At 35.0% G+C, this 13,638-nt stretch overlaps 1 protein-coding gene across 3 annotated transcripts; it reads left to right on the top strand.

Moving 5' to 3' along the window:
- Positions 1 to 5,324: 5,324 nt before the first annotated feature.
- On the top strand, positions 5,325 to 12,194 carry LOC126965015 (juvenile hormone esterase-like). Of its 3 annotated transcripts, none has more exons than XM_050808426.1 (4): positions 5,325 to 5,641; positions 7,111 to 7,270; positions 8,353 to 9,650; positions 10,801 to 12,194. In XM_050808426.1, the coding sequence occupies exons 2-4, from the start codon at positions 7,127 to 7,129 to the stop codon at positions 11,012 to 11,014; spliced, it is 1,656 nt and encodes a 551-aa protein (XP_050664383.1). In that variant the 5' UTR covers positions 5,325 to 5,641; positions 7,111 to 7,126; the 3' UTR covers positions 11,015 to 12,194. The 3 variants fall into 3 exon arrangements, with proteins under 3 accessions (XP_050664383.1, XP_050664382.1, XP_050664381.1); XM_050808425.1 differs by having other exon boundaries at positions 5,327 to 5,641; positions 6,924 to 7,270; XM_050808424.1 differs by having other exon boundaries at positions 5,327 to 5,641; positions 6,921 to 7,270.
- Positions 12,195 to 13,638: the final 1,444 nt, after the last annotated feature.

Genomic DNA, 13,638 nt, shown 5'->3' with positions numbered 1-13,638 from the left:
ACGGACCGTAGTAGGTAAACATCATTGACAGGCGTTCTTTCCTTTGGACAACAGCCTACCGAAGCAGAATCGATGAGATATTCTGGCTACGCTAATTGTGCACACCGATGTAAAATAATAAGAAATTATTTATTCCTTCAGGCATTGAAAGTTGCGCACTCCGATGTAAGACAGTGAGAAGATCGTTCTTTATTTAGCATGAAAATTACGCACTCCGATGTCACACAGTGAGAAGTTCGTTCTTTATTTTGACATGAAAATTGTGCACTCCGATGTAACACAATGAAAAGTTAGTTCTTTATTTAGACATGAAAATTGCGCACTCTGATGTCACCCAGTGAGAAATTAGTTCATTATTTAGACATGAAAATTGCGCACTCCCGTGTAAGACAGTGAGAAGTTAGTTCTTTATTTAGACATGAAAATTGCGCACTCCGATATCACACAGTGAGAAGTTAGTTTTTTATTCAGACATGAAAATTGCGCACTCCAATGTAACACAGTGAGAAGTTAGTTCTTTATTTAGACATTGATAGTTGCGCGCATCGATGCAACACAGTTAAAACTTACTTTTTTATCAAACAACAAAAATTAGCTGCTTTTGCTCAATAATACACCATCTGAAACTTAGATCTGAAATGAGCTCTTTCTTCAGAAAATGACGCAAACTATGCTTGCGCCTGTTGAATTCCTAGGGGCAATGATGCGATAAGATATTTATTATATATTAAAAGTCATCTTCTAAGTCAATTTTAATTTAGACTTTTGAATTGAGGTCTGTAAATGGGCTTAACATCCATTAGCAACAATGGATGTACCATTGCTGTGTATGAGATGGCGTTATAAAAAAGTTTTCTTATCAATGAAATTAAGTACATTTTTTCCAGCAAGATACATATGTAGGTACCTAAATGAACGAAGAAAGCAAAACCCTGTCTAGATACAAAATTGTTCCAAATCGTTAGGGCCGTTTTCGGGGACACTGAAATAAAATAGATATAAAAATTGCTGATTTAGTAGTTTATGATAGGATTAATTATGTAATTACCTATGCTATAATTGCAGGCGTAATGAAGGATATAACATGGCATCGAAGGTTATGCATAGTTTTCTAACCATGTTTGATAAATGTATTAGGACTTCGATGCCGCGACAAAAGTAAGTGGACTAAAATTTTTGTTATTTATAATTATGTAGACAAAAAAACTGCAATAAATTAAAATTTAGTAATATATCCTTCTTTACTCCCATTCAGTATTTTTTTTTTTGGAAAAAGAGGACACGAGCCTACGGGTCACCTGATGTTAAGTCATTACCGCCAGCCATATTCTCTTGTAACACCAGAGGAATCACAGGAGCGTTGCCTTTAAAGAAGGTGTACGCGCTTTTTTTGAAGGTACCTCTATCATATCGTCCTGGAAATACCGCACAAGAAAGCTCATTCCACAGCTTTGTTGGATGTGACAGAATGGTGCTTGAAATTTCCAATGGTTCGATCTGATATTGGGGTACCAGAGAGGACAACAATACTCCAATATCTAATAATGACCATCAGGTCATGAAAGCAAATTTAACTTTACTAACCTAACCTAACCATTTTTATCATTGTATTGGTTGAGTAAAGATGATCATAATTGCTTTACATTTTGTGAACGCTGAAAAAAGCGAATATTATCATAAGAAAATGCTGTCCTAACTGATAATGCAAAGCTCCCTGCCTTTTTCTCGACAACACAAAACAATCTTACATTTTCTTAATAAATAACCAATTTAATTTTCTTTAGCTTCTTCATTGATAATATTGACGCGTACATCAACTCACCATCTAAAACAACAGTTGGCATTGGTGAGAAATTTACAAGCAACAGGAAATTCTTCGCTAATATAATTGCCTCAACGGAATTCAGAAAAATGTTGTCAAACGATCTTAATCAAGTCAAAACGAATATTGTCGACAAACTTAAGTTTTGTGATAATGCGGTTATGAATCAGAACTTTCTGCAAGATTTTTACGAACGCGATATGGACCAAAAATTTTAAATAAAGTGTTTAATTGTAGCTATAAAACTATTACTTTCCTAGTCTAGTCTGTCCTAGTCTTTTAATACTTAAATAGGCTTCATCACTTCAGCCGAAAACGTACTGCTACTACTACTGGACAAAGGCGTTCCCCAAATATCTCCACGACAATCGGTCTCGATCAGCCGGGCTAAGATGCGCACCACGAGTAAATTGTCTCTACGCATTTTCTCGACTTATCTCGACATGTCTACTGAAGCTATCATGGTTGCTTATTTATTTCGTCTCGTTACGTCAAAAGTAGAGATAAAAGTAATTTTGACCTGTGATATTTTTCTCTACGAACCCTAACATGACGGCGTTGTTTTCTCATATTTTATCGAATTTTAACAATTAAAGTAGAGTAATTTGTCGTCCTACAATTTTGTGGACGAGATCATTTCTCGAGGATAATTTCTTTGATTGATCTTCTTGCGGGGCCTACCACACTGCGATTTCCAGTACGTGGTCATCATACGAGGACTTCTGTGCCCAAGCTGGAATCTTGCAGTTTGTCGCTGATTCAGTTGACTGTTTAACTAGTTGTGGGGTAAAAAAAGAAAGGGAAACTAATGTTACCTTAGATCATAATATAATTTGCTTTTAGTTTGATTACACTCAAGCAAATTAGAACTGTAGTATTTGGTATGTGTTAATGTTTCAGTAATATAATATTTGCTAAGCATTTATCCATTTTAGCAAGCAAAAAGAACCTTTAAACATAACGTACTACTATTGTGATGTGTGTTTTGGTTTTAATTTACTCGGTGTAAAAATTATTTTTGAGCAATTAAATTGTTATATGAAATTCGTTAATTTTATTCATAATTGCTTTTAAGTCAAAGCAATTTTAACTGGATACGGCAGCCTGACCTTTATTACTCGGTGTGCTGAATACTTACATCATGATCATTTTTAGTGTTGTTAAATTTATATTATATTTATAAATTACTTTTATTAATTTTATATAATATAAATGTTATATAATATTAATTACAAATTTCAGCAGAATTGTAAAATTGTAAAAAGAGGTATTACTCTTTTTCTTTTTTTTTTTCGATGGGAGGAAAATCCATTTACGTATTATACAGTATATGTCGGACTCGAGTGTCCGCATAAGCGATTCCCCCTACCGACTGAAAACCTCCTCAATGCTGAAGGCTTTTACAGCGACATAGGACATGGGCCGTGGAGGCCGCAAAGACTACGCAACATCAGTCGCGGGGCGTCTTCTAAGAAGACTCGAACCTCAGACCGGCTGTGTGCTTGTGGGAGGGTATTGCTCGTGAACTGGCGCTACTTGTGGTGGCAGGATGATCCTGTTACCGGAAGCTCTGCTTCAGATTCTTAAAAGTTATTACATATTTTTTTATAATCGCAAAATACTCACAAAATACTTTTATTTATTTACGTTGTGTGTGGATGATGCAGCTAATGTACTCAATAACTTTTGTTTTGTATTAATTTACTTTTGCTTTTTTGACTTACTCGTGTAAGGCATTAACTATTTGACGTTTGAGTATTTTCGTTGCATCACTTTTATTGTTATTGAGTTTATTTTAAAAACGATGAAATAAATAAACTTCGTTTAAAAACCGACTTCAAAAACTGAAAAGTATCAAATAACTAAAAATGTAATATAATACAAATCTTATGCAAACCTTTACCTTTAATATTAATTACATACTATTATTTATATGTGGTACCTATTGATAGGATTTAAGTCGGTGTTTCAAGGGTATGAGCCTTGAAACCATTGTCGTTACATTGGTTACGTATTTTATCACTGCAATGATTGGAACATATTTAGAGTTGATGCCAGTATAACAGTTAGTACCGGCAGTAACTCGGAACTCATGCCCAACTGTTAGACCTTAAAAAAAGAAATTTATTACATCCCACACGTTCTTAGTTATTATACATATATATTATGCTTATAAGACATGCTTGAGGCAAATCATAAACGGTGTTGGGTCGCGTGAGGTGATTAATAGAAAAGACAGCAGCGTGCCTTGGCGGGGCCCCGTATAAAAATGTGCTTGGGGGCCCTTACAAAGGGTAAAGATTTCTCATAAAAGAAAAAAAATTTTTGCATAAAATTAAAAGAAATATCTGTTCATCATAATTAGAATAGAATAGAATAAAAATTTATTGATAACAAAAATTATTGCTTATCATTCTTTTTATTGTCTCTTTTTTCCAAAATTTTTACAAATAATTCAAATTTAATATATACACTCCTTGTTTTTTTTCGGGAAGCAAAAGAAGCATAGGTTTTATTAATTTTTGCTTACGCACGTCGGGGGCCCCATGTTCCGGGGGACCATATAATTGGTACGGCAGATACGGCGGTAGCTACACACCTGAGAACAGAGCACGCCAGTTGGGTTTGTCCCGTGCTTTAGATAAGCCATCTTTCTGTTATCGGCTTATCGCTAAGGGCCATCGACTATAAAATATGGCACGAGCTAACGCCTGTGCTGTGCCTAAAACCAAATATAATTTTGATGCATGACAGTTTCTCGAAGTTGTGTAGTAGATGATCGCCTTTAAATGTCGTACGCATTATGGTGTAGAGCATGACGTACCTAGGTACATGATAAGTTTGTATTTGTGTAAGAATAACGAGTTAATAATAAAGTAGCATTAGTAGAATCTAAATCAAAATCTCTAATAATCAAGACTCAAGTCTAGTCACATACCCAGCTATCCATCAAAGGGATAAGATAAGATAACAAAACAACCACAACATGCATTAAAGACAATAAGCGTTTTAGATAAGACCGATTGAATCCAGGCAAAAGAAGGCAGTCAGTAGTGCAAAAGTTACGAATCCAGATCAAAAACACAACAGATAACCCACAAATATTCACCACCTATATTATGAATGCAAGAGTTTTATCTTAATTTAAATTTCTGAAACAAAACATAATTCGTTGACCTGAATCATTAATATTGGATTTGGTACAGCCGAACTATCCGACGCGGTCTGGTAGCGGACCGTATTCGATGGTATGTCGCATTGTCCATCGCACAAAATTATTATTATTTCCGTCCAACCCGTAACGAGTACGACGCCAGACCAATTGGTGCGAGCTGCCCACTGGACCGTCCGATTGATCGGCCGTAGGTACCAAATCCGACCATGTGCTTAGGCTATTACGGTGCGTTGCCACAGAGGCAGAGCGGGGCGAATCGGAGTTCAATTAGATAAACTTCACACATAAATATAACAATACTTGTTGACCTATCTCAACCTGACAAGTGATATTGGCTAAATTGTGTCGGCCCTTCGAGGTTTCGGCCTCGACCAGTGCCGCAAATTAAAAAAAAACTGTAATAAATAAAATGTTGTTTTTATTATATAAATTTAATACCTATCATTTATCAATTATCAGTGATTTTTCTGCTTGATTGTTGTTTGTTAAGTTGATGTCGCGATTAACGGCTATCACATGTCTTCCGCGATCATCATCGAAAAGTATAATTGAGTAATAAATTAAACCTATTTCTAGCACAGGTTATCAACATCCAACAGAAGTTTATTATTTTACTGGTGGTGGTTTATTTATATTGATTATTGGTGAGTGGCTATTAAATTATGAATCTGATTGATTATTTACTAACCCTACTTACTAGCTACCTAGCTTTTCACATTTCTCCGTGAACCTCCCGATCCACCGAATATTCCCGTACCTGCGGGTTCTAGTCGGCGCTAAGACACAAGTACAAACGATAATGCCAGGACAAATTTAAAAAAAATACAATGTCAAGATGGGGTTAAAAAAGTTGCAAGAATGAAACTGCTGTAAATTTTAATTCAGCTTCAGACGCTAATAATTTTTGGATTAACACTTGCACGGGCAAATACTTTCAGATTAAATATTCTACCAGAATTCCCTCCATGTAGGAACCAATTCCCAACAATACAGTGTCAGAGTTGGTCACATTAAGAGCCAATCAGATCAAATCCACAGTGCTATTAATGTGCACAGCACATCATACAAGGGAATCTTGTAGTATGTATCTTGAAATATATTCCTCTTGTTAAAATAACACAAACAAGAGAACCCTGAACATGGAAGCCAAAAAATTTTTTTATAATATTGTTACAAGAAATTATTATCTCTTATGAACAAGCAGAGTTCACTGTTAAATAGTTTTAGATGATTTAAAGTTACCCAGAATTCTTTTGTTCATGTACATTACTAGTCCTGTTTTTGTTACATTGACTGATAGATCTCTGCACTGATTTTCAATGCTGCATTTGTTACTTTACGTACTTTGTTACCAAACTTTCTGCATATTTAAATAGATCATCTATATAACCTACAGTATAAGAATTGTTTTAGTTGAGGGTGGCAATCAGATCAAATACTACCTAGTTCCATAGAAAAGGCAATATTAAACCTCCTTTGGTTGGTAGCTTTTAACAACAGTTACTTTTTGTGACTCAGCTTCATTAAGTAGAATGACTCAGCTTTTGTTAGAATGTTATTAATCCATGTTTACAGAGTTGTATATACTCCATAGTAGTGGCATCTTTTACTCTTATTGGTACAAGGTACTAATCTTATATTTAACAATAATTACTGTCCTAGCCTCTTTATAGTTACCTACTACTGTCTGACTGTGCTAGCCCAATATTTCAAACATGCAAATTAAACATTTTCTCAATGCATTTCACTGCATCCTTTGAACACAATAGATGCTAACAAAACTTTTTCTCATACAATGCGCTTTTACTTCCAAAATTGGTATAAAATGTTTAAATTATTAAAATCCTATTTCTTTCTTCTAGGATTAAGTTATAGCTGCTGCTCTGTCACCTCAGGATTTATATGCATGTGTATTTCTTTCAGAAGTTTATCAAATAAAAGTATTGTGGATACTATATGTACCAAGCATTACCATTAAAACTTCAAAATTTATTATCACGGAAAAAGTACTTGGTGGCCTAACCCTGATTTAGAACATTGAACACATTAGAAATTGTGATGACCCTTCTACAAAAGCCATAATAAATAGGATTGAATAGAACATTTATTTCAGTGAAACTAAAAAAGAAATGATTGGGACTGATAAAAAATGTATCATAGAGACTAGTGATGGCGCTATTTGTGGTTACATTGACACAACAGATGAAGGGACATTCTATAAGTTTAAAAGTATACCATATGCCAAGCCGCCACTTGGGAATTTAAGGTTCAAAGTAAGATAATTATACATTACTATACAATTTTAATAAAATTTAATTTTTTTGGAGTTTACCCCTTAAGAATCGATTTTCATATAAGGAGCCTGGTATGAGAAAAATATGGAGAGTAAAATCTACTCATCAAACGGGATAGTAATGTTTTTGGTGTGCATCATTTCTCGCCCACCTTTCACTTTTCAGTTGTGTGTGTGTATATATACTTGTGTGTAGCCAGCATACACAGTATACTGTGTGATAGCTTATGCATGTAGTATAATATACCTATTAGAGTGTGCCAAAATGGAAGTGGATAACTTCCATGAAGAACCTTTTAAAATTGGAATTTTGAGTTCCGCTTTTAACAGTAGTTGTGTTTGGGCATTTCCTGACATATTTTGAGTGTTAAGGATTTATTTTATTTTTTAATTATTACGCTTTTGTTAGATTCTGCTGTATGTCTGTTTGTAACCGACTCCATTGGACTTGATTTTTTATAGTTCCTGTTCAAAGACAATAGTTCTTGAGGAGTAAACTCCAGTCGTGCGTCGGAGCTGACACACACACTTTTTTTATTTTATTTTCTAGTGTGCTGATACTAAATATTACAATATTAATACAAAATATTTAGATGCAGTTTTATTTCTAATAGGTCTTGGCTATATGTATTTAGTATTAGATGAATGTGACACTGTGTGACATGGATTCCTAAGATGCATTGGATCATCAAATATTAACAACACTACTTTGGTCAAAATACAATAAGTAGCTTAGGAGCTACATGGGAACGGATTAATATACCTACTGTAGGTACATATACATACAGATTCTTGCCAGATTTTGGCGAGACAACACATCCTGAGGATGCCTCGTGTAGAGGCGAAACACGTGTCGAATTGTTTTAAAAACAAATATTGGCGGAATTAACACTAAAGAAAACTTAAATCATTTGTATAATTATGGATTTCCGCAAAGTAACGCCTAATTCAATAAACTTTCTTGTGTGTATTCCCTCGGCTCCACCTCATGCCTACAAATTACACCCTATTAAGAATCTCTAAAATTATCTTTGAATTAATTATTGTATTGACATTTTATAGCCTTCCTCTTCAGCTGAGCCTTGGAAAGAAGTACTGGATTGTACAAAAGATGCACCTCCACCACTCAGCTTAACATATAAAAAAGAAATTGTTGGGTCGGAAGACTGTTTGTATATTGAAGTCTCATCTCCAAATATAATACCTGAGAAGCCTCTACCTGTCATGTTTTGGGTCGGAAGTTGTAATTTTATGTACACTATTGATAATATATTAGAGCCCACCTTAATAAATAAGGAGGACATAGTCTATGTGCGATGTGGTTTTCGGTTGGGACCATTTGGATTTCTTTCCATTAATGATTTTAATGCGCCTGGAAACAATGGTATAAAAGACATAATTCTTGCTTTAAAATGGGTACAAAAGAATATTCTTAAATTTGGTGGTGATCCGAATAATGTAACAACATTTGGAACTTCATCTGGTGCTGCTATTGTACATTTAATGATGCTGTCTCCAATGGCAAATGGATTATTCCATAAATCAATTCTGGAAAGCGCTTGTGCTCTAAATTGGTGGTCTCTATCAAGAAATCCACTTGAAAGTACAATGCATTTAGCACATGACATGGGAATTACAAAAACAGACAAATTAGAAGTTGTAGAAGAACTGCGAAAATTGCCAGCAATTGATATAATGAAAACACATTCATCTTATATGCTCAAGACAATTTATAAGTATGACTGCTTTGATGCTATATTCAAACCGTGTGTTGAATGTTTTTATGAAGGGCAACCAGTGTTTCTAGACAAAAGTCCCGCAAGTATTCTAAAATCTGGCAATTTCAATAAAATACCATTTATAATAGGAAGTAACAATACTGAATCTGCAGTGTTAGAATATATGAAAGATAATTTCTATGAGTATGAAATTTATAATAAAGACATTAGCCTGTTAGTACCAAAGTGCCTTACAAATGTTGAAGGAGAGAGCAAGATTAAAATTGGACAGAAAATTTTAAATTTCTACTGGGAAGGTGAAGAATGTCTGACTGAACACACAAAAAAGGAATACTTACAAATGCGTAGTGATTATAATTTCCTTTACTATATAGACAAAACTATAAGGACCCATATTGAAGTAGCACCAGAATGTGCGATCTACTATTATGTAATGAATTATGCAGGGCAGTGGCGTGTGCCAAAAGAATTGGATTTTTTTAATTGTAGTGGACATGTCGCTGAATTACCATTTATATATCGTATTAAAACATCGAATTCAGGATACTACGGGGGGAGTCGTGATTCTATTAAAACTAGGAAGCGAGTTGTAAAGATGTGGACAAATTTTGCCAAATATGGGTGAGTAAACTCTAGGAATATACTTGTATGTGTTAAAATAAGATCTCCAAATGATTTGAGTATTCTTTAGTGTTAATTCCGCCAATATTTGTCTTTAAACAATTCGACACGTGTTTCGCCTCTACACGAGGCATCAGGACATGTTGAGTCGCCAAAATCTGGCACGAGACTCAACAACACTAAACTAAAGAAAATTTAAATCATTTGGATAATTATGGATTTCCGCAAAGTATCGCCTACTTCAATAAATTTACTATATTCAATAGCAATAAATAAGTGTGCGAAGTTTGATTTTTTGGTCTATTTCCTGATTTTGGTATATCAAAAACCGACCAGCAGATCATTATTTTATTTCAAGCCGTCTTAGGGGTGAGATATTGTTATTTTGACTAGCACAATGGTTCGACTCGTTGACTTTTATTTGAGAAGAGCCGGGTCATATATTCATTTATATAATGTGTGTAAAATTGCCCTGTGTGTCCCCCGGCCGAAAGAAGAATAACAGGAGTCCCAAGCCCAAGGGCCTCTAAGGGCCTTTCAAAGTGGAAGTCACACTCCGGTCCTGTCACGACAGCATGGGTAAGACTCGTCTGAATTAAGTACCATACACGCAAAGAAACCCGGACCGCAACATCAAGTAGCGGTCAAATAATTGCATAGGCTTTAGTTATTTCGCAGGTTAGTGTTGAGAACAGGTGCCCATCCCTAACGTCCCTCTTTTACCCCACAAGGGTACCGGGTCAGCCAGAGTAGGGGGATCCCTTCGTATTCCGGGAGGCCACGGTGATTGAACATACCACAGTGTACAAAGTTGACCATAATATTTTGCCTCATGCCGGAGTTTTATGTGTTCCTTAGGGTAGATATCTGCTGTCGCAGTATCGGCAATTTTGAAGGTACGTAGGGGTCTACTCTCTGACTGCACATAGATTTTGAGGACTGCGTCCACAAGTTCTGGGCATGGCCTAACGCTGCTCTTGGCAAATTAGCCAGCCGTGCCTGCCGCCGTTGCACGTGGCGAATGACACCCTAGCCAATAACGGAAGAGAGAAAAGAAAGAAAGCCGATCTTTTAGACACTCTTTTTGTTTCTAGCTCGACTCTTAATTGAAATAAAATTATTTAACTTACTCTATTATTATTATTTTCAGCAATCCTACCCCAGATGACGATGACCCTCTTCTACAAATCACATGGGACAAAGTTGAAAATAAAGATAAACTCAACTTTCTCAGTATAGACACGGATTTAACAAAAGGAAGAAATCCATTCTACGAACGAATGCATTTTTGGGATAAAATACACGAGGAACACTTAATTTTAAAATTTATTACGCATTTTATTGACATGGGGGTTGATATATAAATAAGTTTAATGGAATTTTAAAATAACTATATATAAAAAAGGACCATTTTAAAGCATTTACAATAAGTAATTGTTTCCTACGATATTAATGAAGTAGTAATAATCTTATGTCATCGACTGGAAATTCGTTGGAAGAATGCCGAAATATTTCTGCATCTGGCCACATTCTTATATGAAAATATATACTAAACTCATAACTAGTCACTGGGCATACCACTATAGTTTTTCTGACCATTGATAATCTCGAACATAATCCCAGAACCGATTAAATTTGAGATTTTCTCTTTGTGGGAATGTGATATACCAACACAGTTAGATATTAACAATAGGTCAATCCAAAAATTAAGCTTTTGTTTTCTAATAGCTAAGTCTCAACTTGTTTAACATACACTGTGAATAATTAAAGTGATTAGTTATTTTATTGTTATTAGATTGTTTTTGCATAGATTATAATATTTATAATAATTGTTATTAGATTTTTAAAAATATACATTAGGTAAATTTTACAAATGAAATTAATTATTATTATACTAAAAGTCCCTTGTTATAATTTTAATTTAGTAAAAAATTAATATTTAAAATGTTCATTAATACCTATCTGGGAAATTCGGGTATTTGAATAGCGGCGTTGGTCAATGTGAATGTAAAAAATTGGAAAATCCAAAAGTGCACAGTAAAGTTAAATTTCTAATACAATCAAATCACCTGCGTTTAAAAAAAATATCATTGTGAAAAAAATAAGTCGTTCTCGAGATATCCGTACCACGCCGCTTTTATGAACCACAGACTAATGGACGTCTATTCGACAACTTAAAAAGAGTATCAGGATTATTCATTCGTGTCTCAGCTTTATATTGATGTGCTTTTTATTATGTGTAAGAGTAATAGAAAAAAAAATGTTTAAAGAGTGGAAATCGTATGACCTTGACAGGTCGGTTATAAAGCACAACCTCGCCGCTTCGCGTTCGAGGCGTGCAATAGAAGAATGGCGACATTGTTCTTACTTACAAAACGCGCCAAACCGGCCACGTCAATTTTTTTTTTTTTTTAAATACTTGGAATAGCTTTTTCTGCTTGTTTTTTCTTAATAATTCCCTATTACAATGAGATTTTTTTTATTACTTATCTATAATATAGATTCTATTATTTTATAAATGAAATAAATATATGTACTTGTATACACCCGGATACCTTATTTAAAATATTCTTTATTGAAAATTTTATTCATAACAAATATCTGTGACAATAATACGCAACAAATGGCATTGATTTTAGACAACTTATAAAGAAACATTTCGGTCAATGTCATCCAATGATTCTGAACGTGATAATTTGAGAACCTTGTGATGTTTAGGAACTACGACAAATGTCGCGTCTATTAAATCTAACGTCGTAAACATGTACACTAGGCGCACTTTCCTGTAAAACGGGGAAGTGCGCCTGGTAGGTCTAAAAAGCAATAATGTAGGATAATAAAAACAATCACGAATCAATAAATCCTAATCAACATTCCTCCTATTCTGAAAGTCTACAGGCCATAAATGTTGTTACAGCTTAAAAAAAATAAAAACTACTGATTTTGTTTTAGAAACTTCAATCATTTCACGCCATTTACATATTTTTTTCGAGGTAATTTATATCACAATAATGGAATGGGGTGCTTAAGAAAACAGAATTGCAGTGATTTGCCTACGACAAAGTGGATACAGAGAAATAACCCTGTACATATAAACAGCCAAGCTCTATCCATGTGGCTAAAAGAGCGTAATACTTTGGGAAACTTAAAGTGAAATACAACGGAAACGCATGATAGTTCATTTTGTTCTACGTATCGACAAAACTATTCATAGATACATTATGACAATAAGGTACGAGACGAGCAAAATGTTCAGCTGATGGTAGTTGATACGCTCTGCCCATTACAATGTACTGCATTCCGCTCAAGATTCTTGAAAACCCCATAAATTCTCAGTGGTACCTACTACAATTGCGCTAGTCATCATGAGACAAGATGTTAAGTCTTATTTGCCCACTAATTTCACTAGTTACAGCGCCCTTTCAGACCGAAACTCAATAATGCTTACACCTTAGGTACTGCTTCACGGCAGAAAAAGGCGCCGTTGTGGTTCCCATAATCTAGCCGGAATCCTGTGCAAAGGAGCCTTCCAAATGCCTTTTGTTGCCTCTTACGACACCCTTGGGCCTGGGACTTCCCTATTCTTTTTATGTCCCGGGGAAGCACAGGGCAAAACCATTTTGTTTTGTATACTCATATTATGTGTATTCCTATAACTTTATATTTTTATTCACAATACACAAATATAATCATATTCGTAAAAGAGATTCCTCATTTGACACCTTATGTCCATACAAACTGCCAGGCCTTGCATTCGATAGCCGCTGCCTGTCTATGTGCTAGGTATACAAGAAGATAGTGTCGAGCGACCATGGTTAAGCCGTACCGTCGGTGTTGATCATCTGGTGAACCTCTAGATATACCAAGAGGTGGCCGCCTTAACCGGGTCCGAACTGTCTCCTTTTTTGGGTCGGATGGATAAAGGCTGTCTTCCAGGAGTCCAGGACTACGCCTTTTGAATATGAATGCTCGAATAAAGTCAGTTCAG

The sequence above is a fragment of the Leptidea sinapis genome, chromosome 6 (assembly GCF_905404315.1).
Source record: "Leptidea sinapis chromosome 6, ilLepSina1.1, whole genome shotgun sequence".
NCBI lineage: Eukaryota > Metazoa > Arthropoda > Insecta > Lepidoptera > Pieridae > Leptidea > Leptidea sinapis.
Note: the sequence above shows the minus strand (reverse complement) of the source record. Positions and strands in the feature narration are given on the sequence as shown.